General features: G+C 43.7%; 1 protein-coding gene across 1 annotated transcript in view; it reads right to left on the minus strand.

Moving 5' to 3' along the window:
• Positions 1-14704, minus strand: part of LOC130107336 (transketolase-like) — a 38446-nt gene extending 23742 nt beyond the window's left edge. Inside the window, exons 1-4 of the mRNA XM_056273880.1 lie at positions 14491-14704; positions 11649-11766; positions 10308-10421; positions 8801-8898 (exon numbers count right to left, since the gene is read on the minus strand). Coding sequence (XP_056129855.1) covers positions 8801-8898; positions 10308-10421; positions 11649-11766; positions 14491-14597 — 437 coding nt within the window. The 5' untranslated portion in view covers positions 14598-14704. The remainder of the gene's footprint in view (positions 1-8800; positions 8899-10307; positions 10422-11648; positions 11767-14490) is intronic.
• Positions 14705-17669: the final 2965 nt, after the last annotated feature.

Below are 17669 nucleotides of genomic sequence, written 5' to 3' on the forward strand. Positions count from 1 at the left end.
GGTGACAGGGGAGAACGTAGCTAGGCAGCATCGGATGGTGGTCTGTAGGATGACTTTGGAGACCAAGAAGAGGAAGCGAGTGAAGACACAGCCGAAGATCAAATGGTGGAAGTTGAAGAAGGAAGACTGTTGTGTGGCGTTCAGGCAGGAGTTAAGACAGGCACTGGGTGGTAGTGAAGAGTTGCCAGATGGCTGGAAAACCACTGCAGAAATAGTGAGGGAGACAGCTAGGAAGGTACTTGGTGTGTCATCAGGACAGAGGAAGGAAGACAAGGAGACTTGGTGGTGGTATGAGGAAGTACAGCAAATTATACAGAGGAAAAGGTTGGCAAAGAAGAAGTGGGATAGTAAGAGAGATAAAGAAAGTAGACAGGAGTACAAGGAGATGCCGCGTAAAGCAAAGAGAGAGGTGGCAAAGGCAAAGGAAAAGGCGTATGGTGAGTTGTATGACAGATTAGACACTAAGGAAGGAGAAAAGGACTTGTACCGATTGGCTACACAGAGGGACCAAGCTGCAAAGGATGTGCAGCAAGTTAGGGCGATCAAGGATAGAGATGGAAATGTGCTGACAAGCGAGGAGAGTGTGCTAAGAAGGTGGAAGGAATACTTTGAGGGGCTGATGAATGAAGAAAATGAGAGAGAGAGAAGGTTGGATGATGTAGGGATAGTGAATCAGGAAGTTCAGCGGATTAGCAAGGAGGAAGTGAGGGGCAGCTATGAAGAGGATGAAGAGTGGAAAGGCAGTTGGCCCTGATGAAATACCTGTGGAGGCATGGAGATGTTTAGGAGAGATGGCAGTGGAGTTTTTAACTAGATTGTTTAACACAATCTTGGAAAGTGAGAGGATGCCTGAGGAGGGGAGAAGAAGCATACTGGTACCGATTTTCAAGAACAAGGGCGATGTGCAGAACTGTAACAACTACAGAGGTATAAAGTTGATCAGCCACAGCATGAAGATTTGGGAAAGAGTAATAGAAGCTAGGTTAAGAGGAGAGATGACGATCAGCGAGCAGCAGTATGGTTTCATGCCTTGAAAGAGCACCACAGATGCGATGTTTGCTTTGAGAATGTTGATTGAGAAATATAGAGAAGGCCAGAAAGAGTTGCATTGTGTCTTTGTACATTTAGAGAAAGCTTATGACAGAGTGCCAAGAGAGGAGGTGTGGTATTGTATGAGGAAGTCAGGAGTTGCAGAGAAGTATGTAGGAGTGGTGCAGGATATGTATGAGAGAAGTGTGACAATGGTGAGGTGTGCGGTTGGAATGACAGATGGGTTCAAGGTGGAGGTGGGATTACATCAAGGATCGGCTCTTAGCCCTTTCTTGTTTGCAATGGTGATGGACAGGTTGACGGACAAGATCAGGCAGGAGTCTCCATGGACGATGATGTTCGCGGATGACATTGTGATCTGTAGCAAGAGTAGGGTGCAGGTTGAGGAGAGCCTGGAGAGGTGGAGGTATGCACTGGAGAGAAGAGGAATGAAACTCAGTAGGAGCAAGACGGAATACCTATGCGTGAATGAGAGAGAGGACAGTGGAATGGTCAGGATGCAAGGAGTGGAGGTGACAAAGGCATTTGAGTTTAAATACTTGAGGTCAACTGTCCAAAGTAATGGGGAGTGCAGTAGAGAGGTGAAAAAGAAAGTGCAGGCAGGTTGGAGTGGGTGGAGAAGTGTGTCAGGAGGGATTTGCGACAGAAGGGTATCAGCAAGAGTTAAAGGGAAAGTTTACAAGATGGTTGTGAGACCACCTATGTTATATGGTTTGGAGACAGTGGCACTGACGAAAAGACAGGAGGCAGGGCTGGAGGTGGCAGAGTTGAAGATGCTAAGATTTTCACTGGGAGTAACGAAGAAGGACAGGATTAGGAACGATTATATTAGAGGGATCGCTCAGGTTTGACGGTTTGGAGACAAAGCAAGAGAGGCAAGATTGAGATGGCTTGGACATGTGTGGAGGAGAGATGCTGAGTATATTGGGAGAAGGATGCTGAATATGGAGCTGCCAGGGAAGAGGAGAAGAGGAAGGCCAAAGAGGAGGTTTATGGATGTGGTGAGGGAAGACATGCAGGTGGCTGGTGTGACAGAGGAAGACGCAGAAGACAGGTAGAAATGGAAACGGATGATCCGCTGTGGCGACCCCTAACGGGAGCAGCCGAAAGTAGTAGTAGTAGATGTGTGTTAGTACAGGAGGAACATGCAACATTTCAGTTAGCTTGGATGATAAATTGATCTTAATATTTGTTCGGTTGGCTGTGTAATGGTTTTAAGCCCAGTTAGAACACACTCACCAAGCACTGCCAAAAACTTATTTCTATTTTAATATTTCTTCTTATCCTCAGTCTTGTTTACGCATGTTTTGCCTCACACATTATTCCTTCTATTTTGTTGTTGTACTTTGATATGACCTTTGTGAGCGAAATGGGATGTAAAATTCACTTTATGTGCAAACTGACATGGCCAGTAAAGCCAATTCTGATTTTGTGTGTGGTTGTAATTAGGCCAAGAGACCTCTACGGTTGGACACATAGACATGAACACAAGCATGCATGCCTACAACTGTACTGTACACACATACTCTCTCTCTCTCTCTCTCTCTCTCTCTCTCTCTCTCTCTCTTTCTCTCTCTCTCTCACACACACACACACACACACACGCACGCACACACACACACAGTCGACTGAGGAGCATCCAAACCCTCTGTAATCCTTGCAGTGCTTTAGTGCTTTAACTACAGGAACTAATTAATCTCCTAGAGAGTAAGTGTGTGTGTGTGTGTGTGTGTGTGTGTGTGTGTGTGTGTGTGTGTGTGTGTGCGTGTGTGCATGTGTGCATGTGCACATCTCCCCTCCCTCCCCCCTCACTCATCAAGTACAGGGTGTCAAGAATTGATTAAAACGAGCTGACAACTCTCTTTGCAAACAGCTCAAACCTGTCAAATTGGCCCTTGTGTGCCACACACACACACACACACACACACACACACACACACACACACACACACACACCCCTCAGGCTGCGCTATCCAAACACACACACGTCTTGATTATTTAAACCAGCAAAGGAGAAAATTTCCGCCAGTGCTCTATCCCTGTGTTATGTCTGCTGGTAGCCGCGCTATGCCCCCATGGCCCTGGGTTAAAGTATGAATGAGCTCATAGTACACAGTACATGTTTAATCCAACGGTCAGATTACATCTCAAATATGGCTTTTTTTTTTAAAACAATCAGGTTCATTTATTTAAATCAGAGTGGGAGCAAAATAACTCAACCCACACTGCAGTAAAGTGACAAACAATGTAAGTAATTTAGTCGTTTAATTTAACTAAGTTATTTTATACAACTAAGTTATCTTATGCAATGTTTAATCATATTTACACATCAGGCACTGGGCTCACACATTCATGAGGGGCGACAGGGGACACAATGAGAATAAACTCAAATTTCTCAACCGAATCAACTTATAGTGAAGAGGTCTTCCTGCAGGGTAAGGGAGTGATCTGGTAAGGAAGTTGAGGTTTTATAGAGAAATAAATTCAGAGATGAAAGCAGCGTGTTTAGACCACAAAAAAAAAGGTATTTATCTTTTAAAACAAATCTGACTCTTTAAGGCTTTTCTCTGTGGTAACACGCTGGCATTTCTACCCAGCTGCACTTGTTCATGACCTCGGATTTTGCACAAATGACTACATTTACATGCTTTCTGCACCACTACAGCACCGTTACCTAGAAGCGAATTATTTGGCAGCTCCTTCAGTTTAAACGCGGTGTAACTGCAGTGTGTGTGTGTGTGTGTGTGTGTGTGTGTGTGTGTGTGTGTGTGTGAAGTTCTATTGTTACTGCTCTGCTGTGTTTGTCTCTGCTGTAATGAAGGCAGTCATACAGACTTCTCATTAAACCTTAAGGCTTCAGTAAATGAAATTAGCTTCACAAGCTGCTCCAAGCATTCGGGGAAGACAGCCCCCCCCCCCCACCACCACCACCCACCACACACACCACACACACACACACGCAGAGAATCGCATGCATGCAGGCAATTGCAGGCAATTGCAGGCATTGCCACACAAACAAACTGAATAAACTGACACTAACAGTATCTAATAATATGCACTTGCATGTGTATGGGCCCACGCAAGCTCACACACATGTCTACGAGAGGGGAAGGGAGGGAGGGACAGAGGACTCAAGGAGAAATTGCTTTCTTGCATGTACAATTACTGGAGCAGAAGAAATTGAATGCACACAAAATGCAGACGAAGCGAAAGAGAGAGACCAAGTGATAGGGATGAGATACTACAGGAGGGAGAGAGAGGGGGAGAGAGAGAGAGAGAGAGAGAGAGACCAAGTGATAGGGATGAGATACTACAGGAGGGAGAGAGAGGGGGAGAGAGAGAGAGAGAGAGAGAGAGAGAGAGAGAGAGAGAGAGAGAGAGAGAGAGAGAGAGAGAGAGAGAGAGAGTGAGAGAGAGAGAGCGAGAGCGATAGAGAGAGAGCAGACAACTCATTATGCAAGTATGGCATTCCCTGACTAATTGTTCCATTGCACCTGCTGTATGCAGGCACAACAAACACAAAGCACCACAGCACTCCATCTGTTCTGTCCCCAAACCTCAAAGTTCAGCTCAGATGTCATGTCATCGTCTATCTCTCTCTCCGACAGCATTCCATGTGGTCCATTATAGAACAATATGGAGACACACATGGACTGTGTGAAAGCGAGAGGACCCTGCTTGCACTCAAACAACCAAGCCGTCCGTTTCAATATGGTCTATTTTTCACAACCTTATTGCATTTACCCTGTGACATGAATACATCTTAAATGTTCTCTAAAGAATACAGTAGAGTCTACATGATAGGTTTTTAATGGAGACATAAAAAAACAACTATGGAATAACTGAAAAATAATCATGGGCATGCCCACTATTCCTTTTCAATTAAATTTTGAATTAAACAGTTTCAATTTGAAGAAATGAATATTAATTTTAAATCTCACATAGCACTAAACACCACATTTTGTTGGGGGAGAGCTCGGTGATCGAGGATTTTTTTTATATTTATCCATTCATCCATTATCCAAGCCGCTTATCCTGCTCTCAGGGTCACAGGATGCTGGAGCCTATCCCAGCAGTCATTGGGCGGCAGGCGGGGAGACACCCTGGACAGGCTGCCAGGCCATCACAGGGCCCACACACACACACACACACACACTCACCCCTAGGGACAGTTTAGTACGGCCGATTCACCTGACCTACATGTCTTTGGACCGTGGGAGGAAACCGGAGCCCCCAGAGGAAACCCACGCAGACATGGGGAGAACATGCAAACTCCACACAGAGGATAACCCGGGACAACCCCCAAGGTTGGACTACCCCGGGGCTCGAACCCAGGATGTTCTTGCCGTGAGGCGACCGCGCTAACCACTGGGCCACCGTGCCGCCATATATTTTTTATATGTATATTTTCATATCTAATCAATCAATAATTAAATTTTATGTATAGGCAGATAGGGGAGAACACTCAAGATTTTTCATGGTGAGCAACCGGCAGTCTATGTGGTGACCAGTGCATTACAGTAATTACGTATATTACTTTCCCCAGTAGCGAGTAGTGTTACGAATCGCTAATAAAATTTGAGAAAATATTACAGTAACCCCCCCAAAAAATAACTGGTGACAACCTTACTTTTGTTGTCACCCCCCTACTGAAATCGAACCATCCAATCCACTTCCCTGCAACCATTTTCGTAATCGTCGCGCGTGCACACCAAGCTAGCTAGCTTGGAAGATAGAAACACTTACATTCCCATTACTTTGACATTGTCAGGAGGAAACATGACAAGAACACTGTTGTCAAATGTAAATTGTGTGCACTCTTTCCAGTGCGAAAAACACGACCTCAAACCTCCTGAAACACCTGCTACGACAGCACAACAACGTGAAACTCCTGGAAATACACCCCACCAAAGACGCAAAGCAGTTTGCTTGAGTTTGTAAAAAAAAGACGTCAAGAGGAGAAGGCGGAAGACAATTCAACTCAAGTTCAGCCATCACTCTCAACCCGGACACCTGCTCCTGCACCAGTTTCTCGTCCTCAACAAGTGCCAAGTAGTGACGACGCGTGTAATTTCAGTGTTCAACACCAAGCCCCGTTGTCTCCTGCTGCAATCATCAAAAGTCAGCTGACTTACAATTTCAGACTGTAGTTGCGGATTGCAGTATTATTGTTTGATGGGTGTACAATTGGATTTTATGCTGATGTTGCTGTGTGCATGTGTGCGTGCCCGTGTGTGTGCACTGCATGTGTGGTTTAAGTGGCCGCTGCGCCAGGCTATGTTCAAGTGTCATTTTTAACATTACTGAGCATGTTGGTGCCATACACTTGACTGATGATGTACACTACCGTTCAAAAGTTTGGGATCACCCAAACAATTTTGTGTTTTCCATGAAAAGTCACACTTATTCACCACCATATGTTGTGAAATGAATAGAAAATAGAGTCAAGACATTGACAAGGTTAGAAATAATGATTTGTATTTGAAATAAGATTTTTTTTACATCAAACTTTGCTTTCGTCAAAGAATCCTCCATTTGCAGCAATTAAAGCATTGCAGACCTTTGGCATTCTAGCTGTTAATTTGTTGAGGTAATCTGGAGAAATTGCACCCCACGCTTCCAGAAGCAGCTCCCACAAGTTGGATTGGTTGGATGGGCACTTCTTTGAGCAGATTGAGTTTCTGGAGCATCACATTTGTGGGGTCAATTAAACGCTCAAAATGGCCAGAAAAAGAGAACTTTCATCTGAAACTCGACAGTCTATTCTTGTTCTTAGAAATGAAGGCTATTCCATGCGAGAAATTGCTAAGAAATTGAAGATTTCCTACACCGGTGTGTACTACTCCCTTCAGAGGACAGCACAAACAGGCTCTAACCAGAGTAGAAAAAGAAGTGGGAGGCCGCGTTGCACAACTGAGCAAGAAGATAAGTACATTAGAGTCTCTAGTTTGAGAAACAGACGCCTCACAGGTCCCCAACTGGCATCTTCATTAAATAGTACCTGTTAGAGCCTGTTTAAGTATGATTGTTCTTGGACGGACTAGGCCCACCTGATTTTCTCTGTGCCCACCCACACTGTGATTTATGCCTATGCCACAGGTTTGAAGTCTTAGCTGTGCTTACCGGCCATTACCCTGGCATTCACACAGAGGTGCACAGGCAAAGTCTGTATTTTGAGGAGAAAGGACGCAATTACCAATTTTGTGAGGTGCAATGGAAAAGTAATATATCAAGTAGTATGATGAATTACTGTTCGGAGGGAGTAATAGGTAAAATAATGATATTACTTTTGAAAAGAGTAATAAATACTAGTAATAAATGAGTAATAAATTACATTTTTTGAGTAATGAGTCCAACGCTGGTGGTGGCATACGTGGACAGTGTCAGTGGCTGCTAACTTTCACACCGTAGCACAACCTGGCTGATCGCTGTGAAAGTGGGTACAGACTTCAGCACAGCTCTCAGATCTGACCTGGGAAGGGAACCTTTCCGAAGCTACATGATGTTATCCGAATTTTACAAACAGGATTAAGTTTGAAATCATGAAACAGGCCTTACACTGTGTGTGTGTGTGTGTGTGTGTGTGTGTGTGTGTGTCCCTTTTCAGTCCATCTTCTGAGAGCGACCTCCAGCTCTACAATAGAAAATGCTTCCTAATCGCTAATTCTGTTCTGTATTCTGTGCCGATGCCAGTCATAGAGATCTGATCATGGATTACTGACCGAATGCCCTCATTTACCTTCATTCATTCTGATGTGAATGGTAAAGCTGATTTAAAGTCAGTTTCTCTTATCTGTTGGGCTCAGTAAATGTCAGTCCCGGTCAGGCCTGTCAGAGAGACTTAGCTCTACAAGACAAGGTTGAAATGTCACGTGTCATCCCAGCTCACTGCTATCACTGCAGCACCAGGTCAGCAGCAGGCTGCGTGTGTGTGTGGGTGTGTTTGTGACTGTGTGTGTTAGAGAACATAAAGTAGACACAGAAAGAGGGGGGAAAAAGAGGAGAAAAAAAGACTAAGCTTACATTAGTGCTTGTACTCTATCACGGCAGTGTCTATGTGTGTGTGTGTGTGTGTGTGTGTGTGCGCGTGTTGTTTCCCTTTTGATGCTGTCAGCATGTGTAAGGGCATGAGTGTATACATACCTTTATGTGTATATGCATAGTGTGGACATATACCTCCACATGTACAGATGTTTGCGTGCGTGCGTGTGTGTGTGTGTGTGTGTGTGTGTGTGTGTGGGTGTGTGGGTGTGTGTGTGTGTAGTACACATGGAAGCACAAACGTTCATGTGTGCAGATCTGTGCATACACACGTAGGCAAGTATATTCTTTTATGCAGAGCACTCATTGGCACGTATGTGTGTGGGTGTGGGTGTGTGTGTGTGTGTGTGTGTGTGTGTGTGTGTGTGTGTGTGTGTGTGTGTGTGTGTGTGTGTGTGTGTACAGATGTTTAGCTATCCTTGTGCGGACCAAATGTCTACACAAGGATAGCAAAACCTGACAGGACGTACCTTGTGCGAACCTCTGAAAGGTCCGCACAAGGAAAAGGGTCTATTTTAGGGTTAGGATTTGGTTTTAGGGTTACGGTTAGAATTAGGGTTAGGTTAAAGTTAGGGTAAGGGTTAGGGTTAGGCATGTAGTTTGCATGGGTAAGGTTAGGGTTAAGGGCTAGGAAATGAATGTAGTCAATGAAGGGTCCGCACAAGGATAGTGAAACATGACTGTGTGTGTGTGTGTGTGTGTGTCTTACCTGGCCTTGTCAAAGTACTTTCCAGTATAGGCCATTCCACAGGCTGCTCCCAGTCCCTGGCCCAGGGATCCAGTTGCCACATCCACAAACTGCTGCTTCTGATAACACACAAAAACACACACATACAGGATAAGGAAAATAATATCTACTTCCAAGGATCTAAGAAATATTGAATTTAAAAAAGAGGAAAATATACCCCTACAATAACAAAAAAAACCCAACAAAAACACACATTTATCATACAAAAGTAATGGCTCTGGTCATAGTGCAATTGGAATACTTGTGTTTGTATGTTCCAGGGACATGTGGTTGGTTGACACTGGGCATTATTAATGCATGCCTGAGGAGAGAAAGGAGCTAAGGACGGACTGTCTCCATCACACAGGCACAGCTTTGTCACTGCTATTCAGCTTGTATACTACAGTGTGTGTGTGTGTGTGTGTGTGTGTGTGTGTGTGTGTGTGTGTGTGTGTGTGTGTGTGTGTGTGTTTCTGTGCATGCTTGTGCAGTCTATAAACAAAAAGCATAGCCTGTGTGTGCACGTGGACCATGATGCACAGTACACAGAACAGCAGAACTACATTAATACATGAAACTAGTCCGTTCCAACCCACCATTTAAATATCACAAAGAGTGCATTAACATGATCTAATGGCAATAGCAAAGGCAGACCTATCATGAACAACTAGTGGGTATCTTTGGAGCACAAGAACATGTTAGCATCTGAGATAATGCATGAGCTGTTGGCCACTAAAAGAACGCTGCTGAGTCTGTAAACTGTTTGACCAACAGTTACGAATAATCCAGACAAGTTTTGTCTTTTAAGACTAAAGATTTTGACCTCAACTGTCCCTTAGTGTTCACCTGAAAGCTAAAACCTTAGCACATGCCACCATAACTCCTATAAATTACCCACTATACATGTTGATATTGTGATGTATATTGAGCGTTGAGGCAAATTGTTTCTGTGTATTTGTACTGGTGGCGGCACAGTGGTGCAGTGGTTAGCGTAGTCGCATCACAGCAAAAAAGTTCTGGGTTTGAACCCCGGGGTTGTCCAACCTTGGGGGTCATCCCGGGGCATCCTCTGTGTGGAGTTTGTATGTTCTCCCCATGTCTGTGTGGGTTTCCTCCCGGTGCTCCGAATTCCTCCCACAGTCCAAAGACATGTAGGTCTGGTGAATCAGCCATACTGAATTGTTCCTTGGTGTGAATGTGTTGGTCCTGTGATGGACTGGTGGCCTGTCCAGGGAGTCTCCCTGCCTGCCGCCAAGTGGCTGCTGGGATAGACTCCAGCAGACTCCAGCATCCGGCGACCCCAATTGGGATAAGCGGCTTGGATAACGGATGGAATGGCTATTTGTACTGGATCATTTTTTTCTACAGATTAGTGGTAGTGGTACTGCAGTAGCATTCAAACCCAAAACTCATTTGCCTTGAGTACAGCAAACTGTATGTGCCCTATGTCATTTCCTGTATGTGCTGTATGTCATTTCCTTCTCCTCACCGGCACAGGGTGTCCCTCCAGGATGGAGTCCACCTTTCGGAGGTTGAGGAGCTCGTTCTCCTTCAGGTATCCCGTCTCCGCCCACACAGCATACAGCACAGGAGCCGCATGACCCTTAGAAGAGGGTAAGGTCAAAGGGCAAAGGTTAGAGTTAATCAGCTTTGTAGAAATGACTGTCTGTGCCCACAGTGTCTATGGTCCCAGGGAGACACATGCCTAGGGCAGAATGTGGAGGAGGAAGCAAAGGTCACAGAGAGGAAACATTGGTAGGGTCTTTTTCAAGCTAATGCTTTATTACCTGGCCTATAGGATGAAGAGCAAATAGCAGAAATTAGTGTTCAAGTTTAGGTAACTATTTCATATTCTTATCAATAGGATAAAGTTTTATTTATGGCATGGGTTTGTAATGCGTCTTAGCTTGCTGTATTAATTGCACTACAATGATGATAAAACAGATAGTTAAATTGTGAAAGCTACTAGTTAGTGAGCTTCATGATACTGACAAAAGTATACATGAATTACATGAACATGGAAACTTGGCTATGCATCATATGCGATTTCACACAATAATTTTATATTCTGCAACAGAAAAATGGCTATGGAAAGATGCTATGCAGGAGATTTATGGGTAATTATAGAATACTGTGTCTGTTAGTGTGTGTGGACTTGTATGTTTACGTTTGTCTTTGTTACTTTTTTCGGGGGGGGAGTTTTTTCCCCTTTTTTCTCCCCAGTTGTATCCGGCCAATTACCCCACTCTTCCGAGCCATCCCGGTCACTGCTTCACCCCCTCTGCCGATCCGGGGAGGGCTGCAGACTACCACATGCTTCCTCCAATACATGTGGCGTCACCAGCTGCTTCTTTTCACCTGACAGTGAGGAGTTTCGCCAGGGGGACGTAGCACGTGGGAGGATCACGCTATTCCCCCCAGTCCCCGAACAGGTGCCCCAACCGACCAGAGGAGGCACTAGTGCAACGACCAAGACTCATACCCACATCCAACTTCCCACTTGCGGACACGGTCAATTGTGTCTGTAGGGATGTCCGACCAAGCCGGAGGTAACACGGGGACTCGAACTGCCAATCCCCGTGTTAGTAGGCAATGGAATAGACTGCCAAACCACCCAGATGCCCTCTGTCTTGGCTACTTTAAAGAACAAAGCTATTATTCATGACAATGTTTGAGTATATTTGTGTTTAGGTGTCTGTCTCTGTGTGCACATGCAAGTGAATACCTAGAAGTCCAAATTTGTCCATGTTAATGATCACCCTTACTATTGTCTGAGTGTGTGTGTGTGTGTGTGTGTGTGTGTGTGTGTGTGCGCATGTGCATTGGTTACCTTAGAGAGGATGAAACGGTCATTGTTGGGGTTTCGGGGATCCTCAGGTCGGTACTTCATGGTATGAAAGAACAGCACTGACATGATCTCTGCAGCACTGCAGCATGATGTCGGGTGGCTGCAAATACAGTAACAAAGACCAGAAGTAGACACTTGCAGAGACTTGGCAGTTTCCCATCAAATCCACTCACTATCAATGCCAGCATGATAGAGACAGACAAGATAGAGAGTTAGGGTTACAGTTAAACATGCATGTCTACATACATGCATACACACGGATACACACATACACTGGGAGAGACACAGATACATGAAAATGATCTCCCCCATGCTGTAGCATCATTTAGGATGGACAAAACATTTGTTTTAGTCTCTCTCTCTCTCTCTCTCTCTCTCTCTCTCTCTCTCTCTCTCTCTCTCTCTCTCTCTCTCTCTCTCTCTCTCTCATACACATACACACACACACACACACACACAATAGTAATAATCAATATACATTTTTTAGCTGTCTGTCTTTCTGCAACTGGTCTAGTGGGTTACATCTGTAAGGTAAGTCATGCCAGCCCATTTGTGGTGGGGGACTTGGTTAATTCCAGGGACACAGTTGATTTTGTCATGGTCAGCTGGTTGCAAAGTACATGCACAACCTTTCACAACCTTTCTCATGCACACACACACACACACACACACACACACACACACACACACACACACACACACACACACACACGGACACACACATTATATACAGTATGTGTAGCGGGAGAATACTTGTCTCTCTGTCTCACTCACCTTTACATGCACCATGTTACAAACTCTCTTGGTTTTTCACTGTCTCACCCAATAGTTAGTACAATTTCTGTCTTTCCTCCTCCCTCACTAGCTCTCTCTCACACGCACATGTACACACACTCCATTTAATATGAGACCGAAAACATTGAGACCACTTCACAAACATTATTCATATATTCTGAGCGCCGTGCACAACACATTATAAGTACCCAGTGTTATAATAAATGCAAAATGTTAAAGTATTAGTTATGTTTTACACTGTATGTGTTACTTTTTCAAACTACATGCCCAGAATACCTCATCATGACAAAAACTGCCTTTCAGGCCACCCTGGATGACTGTTTCCCTGTTGTCCTGAAATGAAGAATGTGGTCAAGCAAACTAAAATAAACGAGCAACCATAAGTAGAGGAATGTGAGAAAGAGATGATAATCTCTTTAGAGCTGTCTACTTTACTAAGGTTGGTCAGCAGTAAGGCTATATGGATGGTGTGTGGTTGGATGGAAAGTTGGTTGACATATGAAAGATGATTGTAGGCCTGTATGTGATACTGTTAAGAAAGTGAAAATTGAAATGAGAATTACAGTTAAATTGATAAAACGCAAGGACAGAAAAATATGAGTGACCTGACTTCTGGCTTATTTTTTGTTTATTTTAAATGGTCAAGAATCTGACCTTTTTCCATCACAACAGGCATATAGTAAGATATGATCAACAGGCAGGAATGATTGGAACCGAGGGGGAAAAACGAATACATATAGTCATGTTATCTGCATGAAAATATATTCTGTAATCTCATCTGTAATAAACAACAGAAAAAAATTAAGTAAATGATCGCTTCCTCGCCCAAACGCGCCTGTTTCTGTGCTCAACAGCTTCAGCCGATGAGAGGGAACCACGCATGCGCGCCGGAGCTTCAGCCAGCCAGCCGGTTGCGGCGGCCAACCGCTGTCACTGCACATTTCGTGTTCTCTTTGTAGAACATGTATCCCTTGCATTCACTTCCATTTCACATAAGGATATGGAACAAAAGCGCATACACGTTCATTGCTTAGTTGAAATTTTTGTGTGTGTTTGGATTATCCACACGCTTTCACAGCCGAAATAACGTACTGAGAGCAGGCAAATCGCTTATGGCTCCTGCTGCATTTTCTTAAATCCACACAGTAAAGTTCTGCATTCCGTGACGCAGAATGCTTTTATTCTCCTAAACGCGGGTTCAAAACGTCATGTAAAGCACACTGTTATGACAGGTCTAACTTGTTATCATTCACTGCATTACACCGAGAATGCGAAACACTTTTCATATTAAAACCGAGTCTCCGGGATACATATTCGACAAGGGATACAACATTAGGCAGGACACCACGTAGTCAAGATCGCTCGTCGCACTGGATTCTGCTCTCCTCCCTTATATGAAGAGGATTAAATTCGTGAAAGGGAGAGTGGAGCATCTATAGCCAAACGCCTGCAACATTTTCACTTAACCCCTCAAATCCGTTGTAACTTCAGAAATCAATTTGACTAGATATGTGGCTCAGTGTAGTCTCGTTCAGTAGTTAATTCCATAAGGTCTTATGGCTCATATCAATGTTACTATATAGTCTGCATGGTTTTTCATTTATTCTAACACAGTTGCTATGGTAAGAAGAAATTATTTTGGCGGATTTCATTTTAACTCAATCTCGCTGCAGCGTGCTCTCTGTAGTTTACGGAGAGAACAAATGTATGAGGACAAGTCACTGGCACTAACATGCTATTAATGTGAGGGATACGTGTCTGCGTTTTGCACTACAGTAATCATGCAAGCCTACAATTACACAGAAGGCGTATGATTGATATATTCACGTCTTGTCCTACAGAACATGACTAAAGCTCATAGCCTAAATTCTGGTCGGCGCTAAAGAATAGGTAGCATCATAATATGTCCTGTAAAGGTCAATCGTTTATATTGGTTTACGGCAAAAGGATTAAAGAAAAGTAAGTTGTTTTACGTTATACTAAAGCCACGTCTTAGATGGTGGTACTGGGTGCTTGGCTAGACCCTTACCCGCTGCCCGCCGCAGTGGTCGCTTTGACGGAGTTGACCCGGAGCCGGGTGGCGATGTTCCTGAGCGTCTGCAGCGTCTGCTGGTCTGGCTTGTGGTAGTCTTCCATCTGGGCGATGCGCGGTCACCAAAACACACAGAGGCCAGCGAAACTGAGCGAAGAGTTAAAAAGTCCCCGGTTTGTGCCGAAAGCGGAGCCGAGTGCACAGCGGACGATGGCAGGGGTTAAAAAGCCTGTCCTCTTATTAAACCTGCCTAGAACTGGGGCGGGGGTGGGGGTCAAGAGAAAGGAGGGGCGTGTTTGCAGGCAAAGCCTATGAATATGGCTAATCTGGGGCTAAAACAGGGACCGATAGTGCAGGGCTCATCGACTGCACGCAAGTACGAGCGCAGATACGTTTCACGCGGTCACGCATGAGCAGATGAAACAGCAGGACGGCTTTGGCCGTGACGAACGCCAAGCGCGCTGGACTTTTACTGCCCCCCCCCCCGCCAGTGGCATTTCGACACACACACACACACACACACCTCCCACCCTGAAAAACGTACGCACGCAGGATCGGGACGCGCAGGTTCAATCTTAGTAGCGCAGAAATCCCTCCTTTGCCGTGCCCTGTCTGTCTGTGTCACCCTCCCTCGAAGGAGAAGAAGACGCGGAAAAGGACGAAGAATTATTCACAAGAGAGACCGGCTCGTCCCATGTGTACTGACATAAAAGGACTGACATGCAGCAAAAACCCTCGTTACTCCCGGCGTCAATTTATACCTGCTCAGTAATTGCACTTTTGATTTAAACTCATTTCAAAACTGCCAGAATGGTTAACCTAACAAAGAACTAGGAAGAGGAAGGGTTTAAAACAATTAAAGCAATGTCGTTGCTGCTTAAAAAAACAAGATGGTTGCAAATATGAACTCAGTAGCATAGCACATTAGCTTACAGCGGTGGGCAAACGTCCGAGCGTTCCCTGTCAAACCTGCATGTAATGCTGAGTCTCCAAGTGAAAGGTAATTAATACAACCTCCGGAGGTTATAAACTTGGACATAACATGCACATTTTAACGCACAAATTCGATTTGCTGGTTTTAACAGACTTGGCGAAAATGTCCAAAAGCAAGATGTAGTAAAACACGGAATTTGACCAGTGGTGCCCTAACTTTTATAACAGTATGTGAAGACTGGTATGACTGGAGGGTCTGAGTTATTGCTTTTCCAGACATTCCTCTATGTGACTGAGATTTGGTGTATAATAAATAGGAGACGCAGAGGTTTGGTACTATAACCCTGATGGTGATCTTCTAAGGCAAAGCGTAGTCAAAACACTGGCAAGAAGAGGGACACCTAAGTTTGAGTTTGCATGCGTAAAAGTGAATCTGAACTGGCCCAGAGGGTGGAAAAGTGGATTACTAGAAATACCATAGTGGTCAGACAGGGAAGATAAATTGCTAGTGAACATAAACATAAAGATGGGTGGGCCAGTAGCTAAACCTGTGTAATAAAAAAGAATAATCAATTACCAGGATCGACATTTTCAACAATTTTGAACCATATAATGATTGAAAATCCTGTCATGTATAGACGGTGTTGACTGCGTACAACGCTCAATGCGACTACTTCACCGGGAGTACTGCCATCTGATGGTCATTCTAGGAATAACACGGATTAAATCCCAATTTTGGCAGTTTGTGTATACAAGGGTATTTCTCCAAAACTACTGCTGCTTCAAAGCAGCAAAAATGTCTAAAAATGCACCATAGATTCAAAATCTGTAGCATTGGCATATTTTCTCTTCTGATAAAATGAATCTATGGTCAAATATTCTTTGAAATACATCTGTATGGGATTATACTCACTGCTTTAACTCTAATCTCGGGTTTTGGCAGTACATCAAATCAACTGCAAATAGTGACCGCTAGGGGTCAAAAAGAGACATTGCACCTTGCACCTGCTCAAAATGACTGCTCTAAAGTCAACTGAGCATGCATGCTCTTCTATAGATTAAACTTGCATCGCACTCATTTAGTGTACACAAATCAGTTTGGGCAGCCAAAACCCAATATGGAAAAATTGTGAATATTTGTAGGGCTAATTTCTAAAAATTGGAAAAAAAATACACCAAGCAGTAATAGAGGATGAATGCCAAGCTTAACAAATTTAATATTCAAGTAGACTTAATATTTGAGTAGACTAAACAAGTGGTTCTCGGCCCTGTCCTACCTAGAGCTGCAGCTCCGACTTCATTCCAATGCTTACCCACATTACTGCTAGTTTTCTATTTTGCCAGGTTGTAATTATATTGTGTCAGGTCCAAAGCCCCTTGACTATGTCTGGAACACCTGATGCAACAGGTTAATACAACCAGCTACCTGGCAGAAAAAAAGGCAAGATACAAGTCATCAGCAATGAGATGGGGACAGGTATACTGGCCCAGGCCAATATGGAGAGAATTGGAAAACAAGATTGATAATTACAAAATTACAGACATTTGAAAAGTTGGAACTCTAAATTACAATAATTAAATAAATAAAATTGGAAAAAAGATTTGAATATGACAGGCAACAGTGAGATGAAAAGTAACACGTTTTTTTTCTGAATCTTTAATATCACAAAATAGTCATAGTAGGCCAAATGACAGACACAAAATGTTTTTTTTTTTTAAATGATTGAAATTTTTTCAAATCATCAAGCAAAATCCTATTCCTGGCAAGTTAGATGCAATATACCATGGCGCACAAAAAAAAGTTTAAAATATGAGGACTGGGATTAAAAATAATCTAAAATTCATTAATTTCATCCCTACCTCTTGTGTGCATGTTTAGCCAATACAGGTCTGCTATGATCGAGAACTCACCTAAACCTCACCTCAAAGGGAGAATTAGCTCAAGGGCCCCTGACTCTTTTTAACAACTCCTTTTTTTCATGAATTTTAATGAATTTTGACCATGGTGTATCAAAATTATTTTTCTTTCTTTAAAAGCAATCTATTTTATCCACAGAATAATCCCTTTTGCCAATTGGAATTAAAGGCCATAATGATTTGAGTGTTGCTCAAAAAACACATGCAAAATGGATGAAAGCAAAGGGAAGTGCAAGGGATACTGCTGCAAACATCAAATACATTCGAAAATGTCGTCACAAGTAGGACGGGCTTTGTGAAGAAATTCAAATTCACTCTACCAATTA

Source organism: Lampris incognitus, chromosome 2 (genome assembly GCF_029633865.1).
Source record: "Lampris incognitus isolate fLamInc1 chromosome 2, fLamInc1.hap2, whole genome shotgun sequence".
Taxonomy (NCBI): Eukaryota; Metazoa; Chordata; class Actinopteri; order Lampriformes; family Lampridae; genus Lampris; species Lampris incognitus.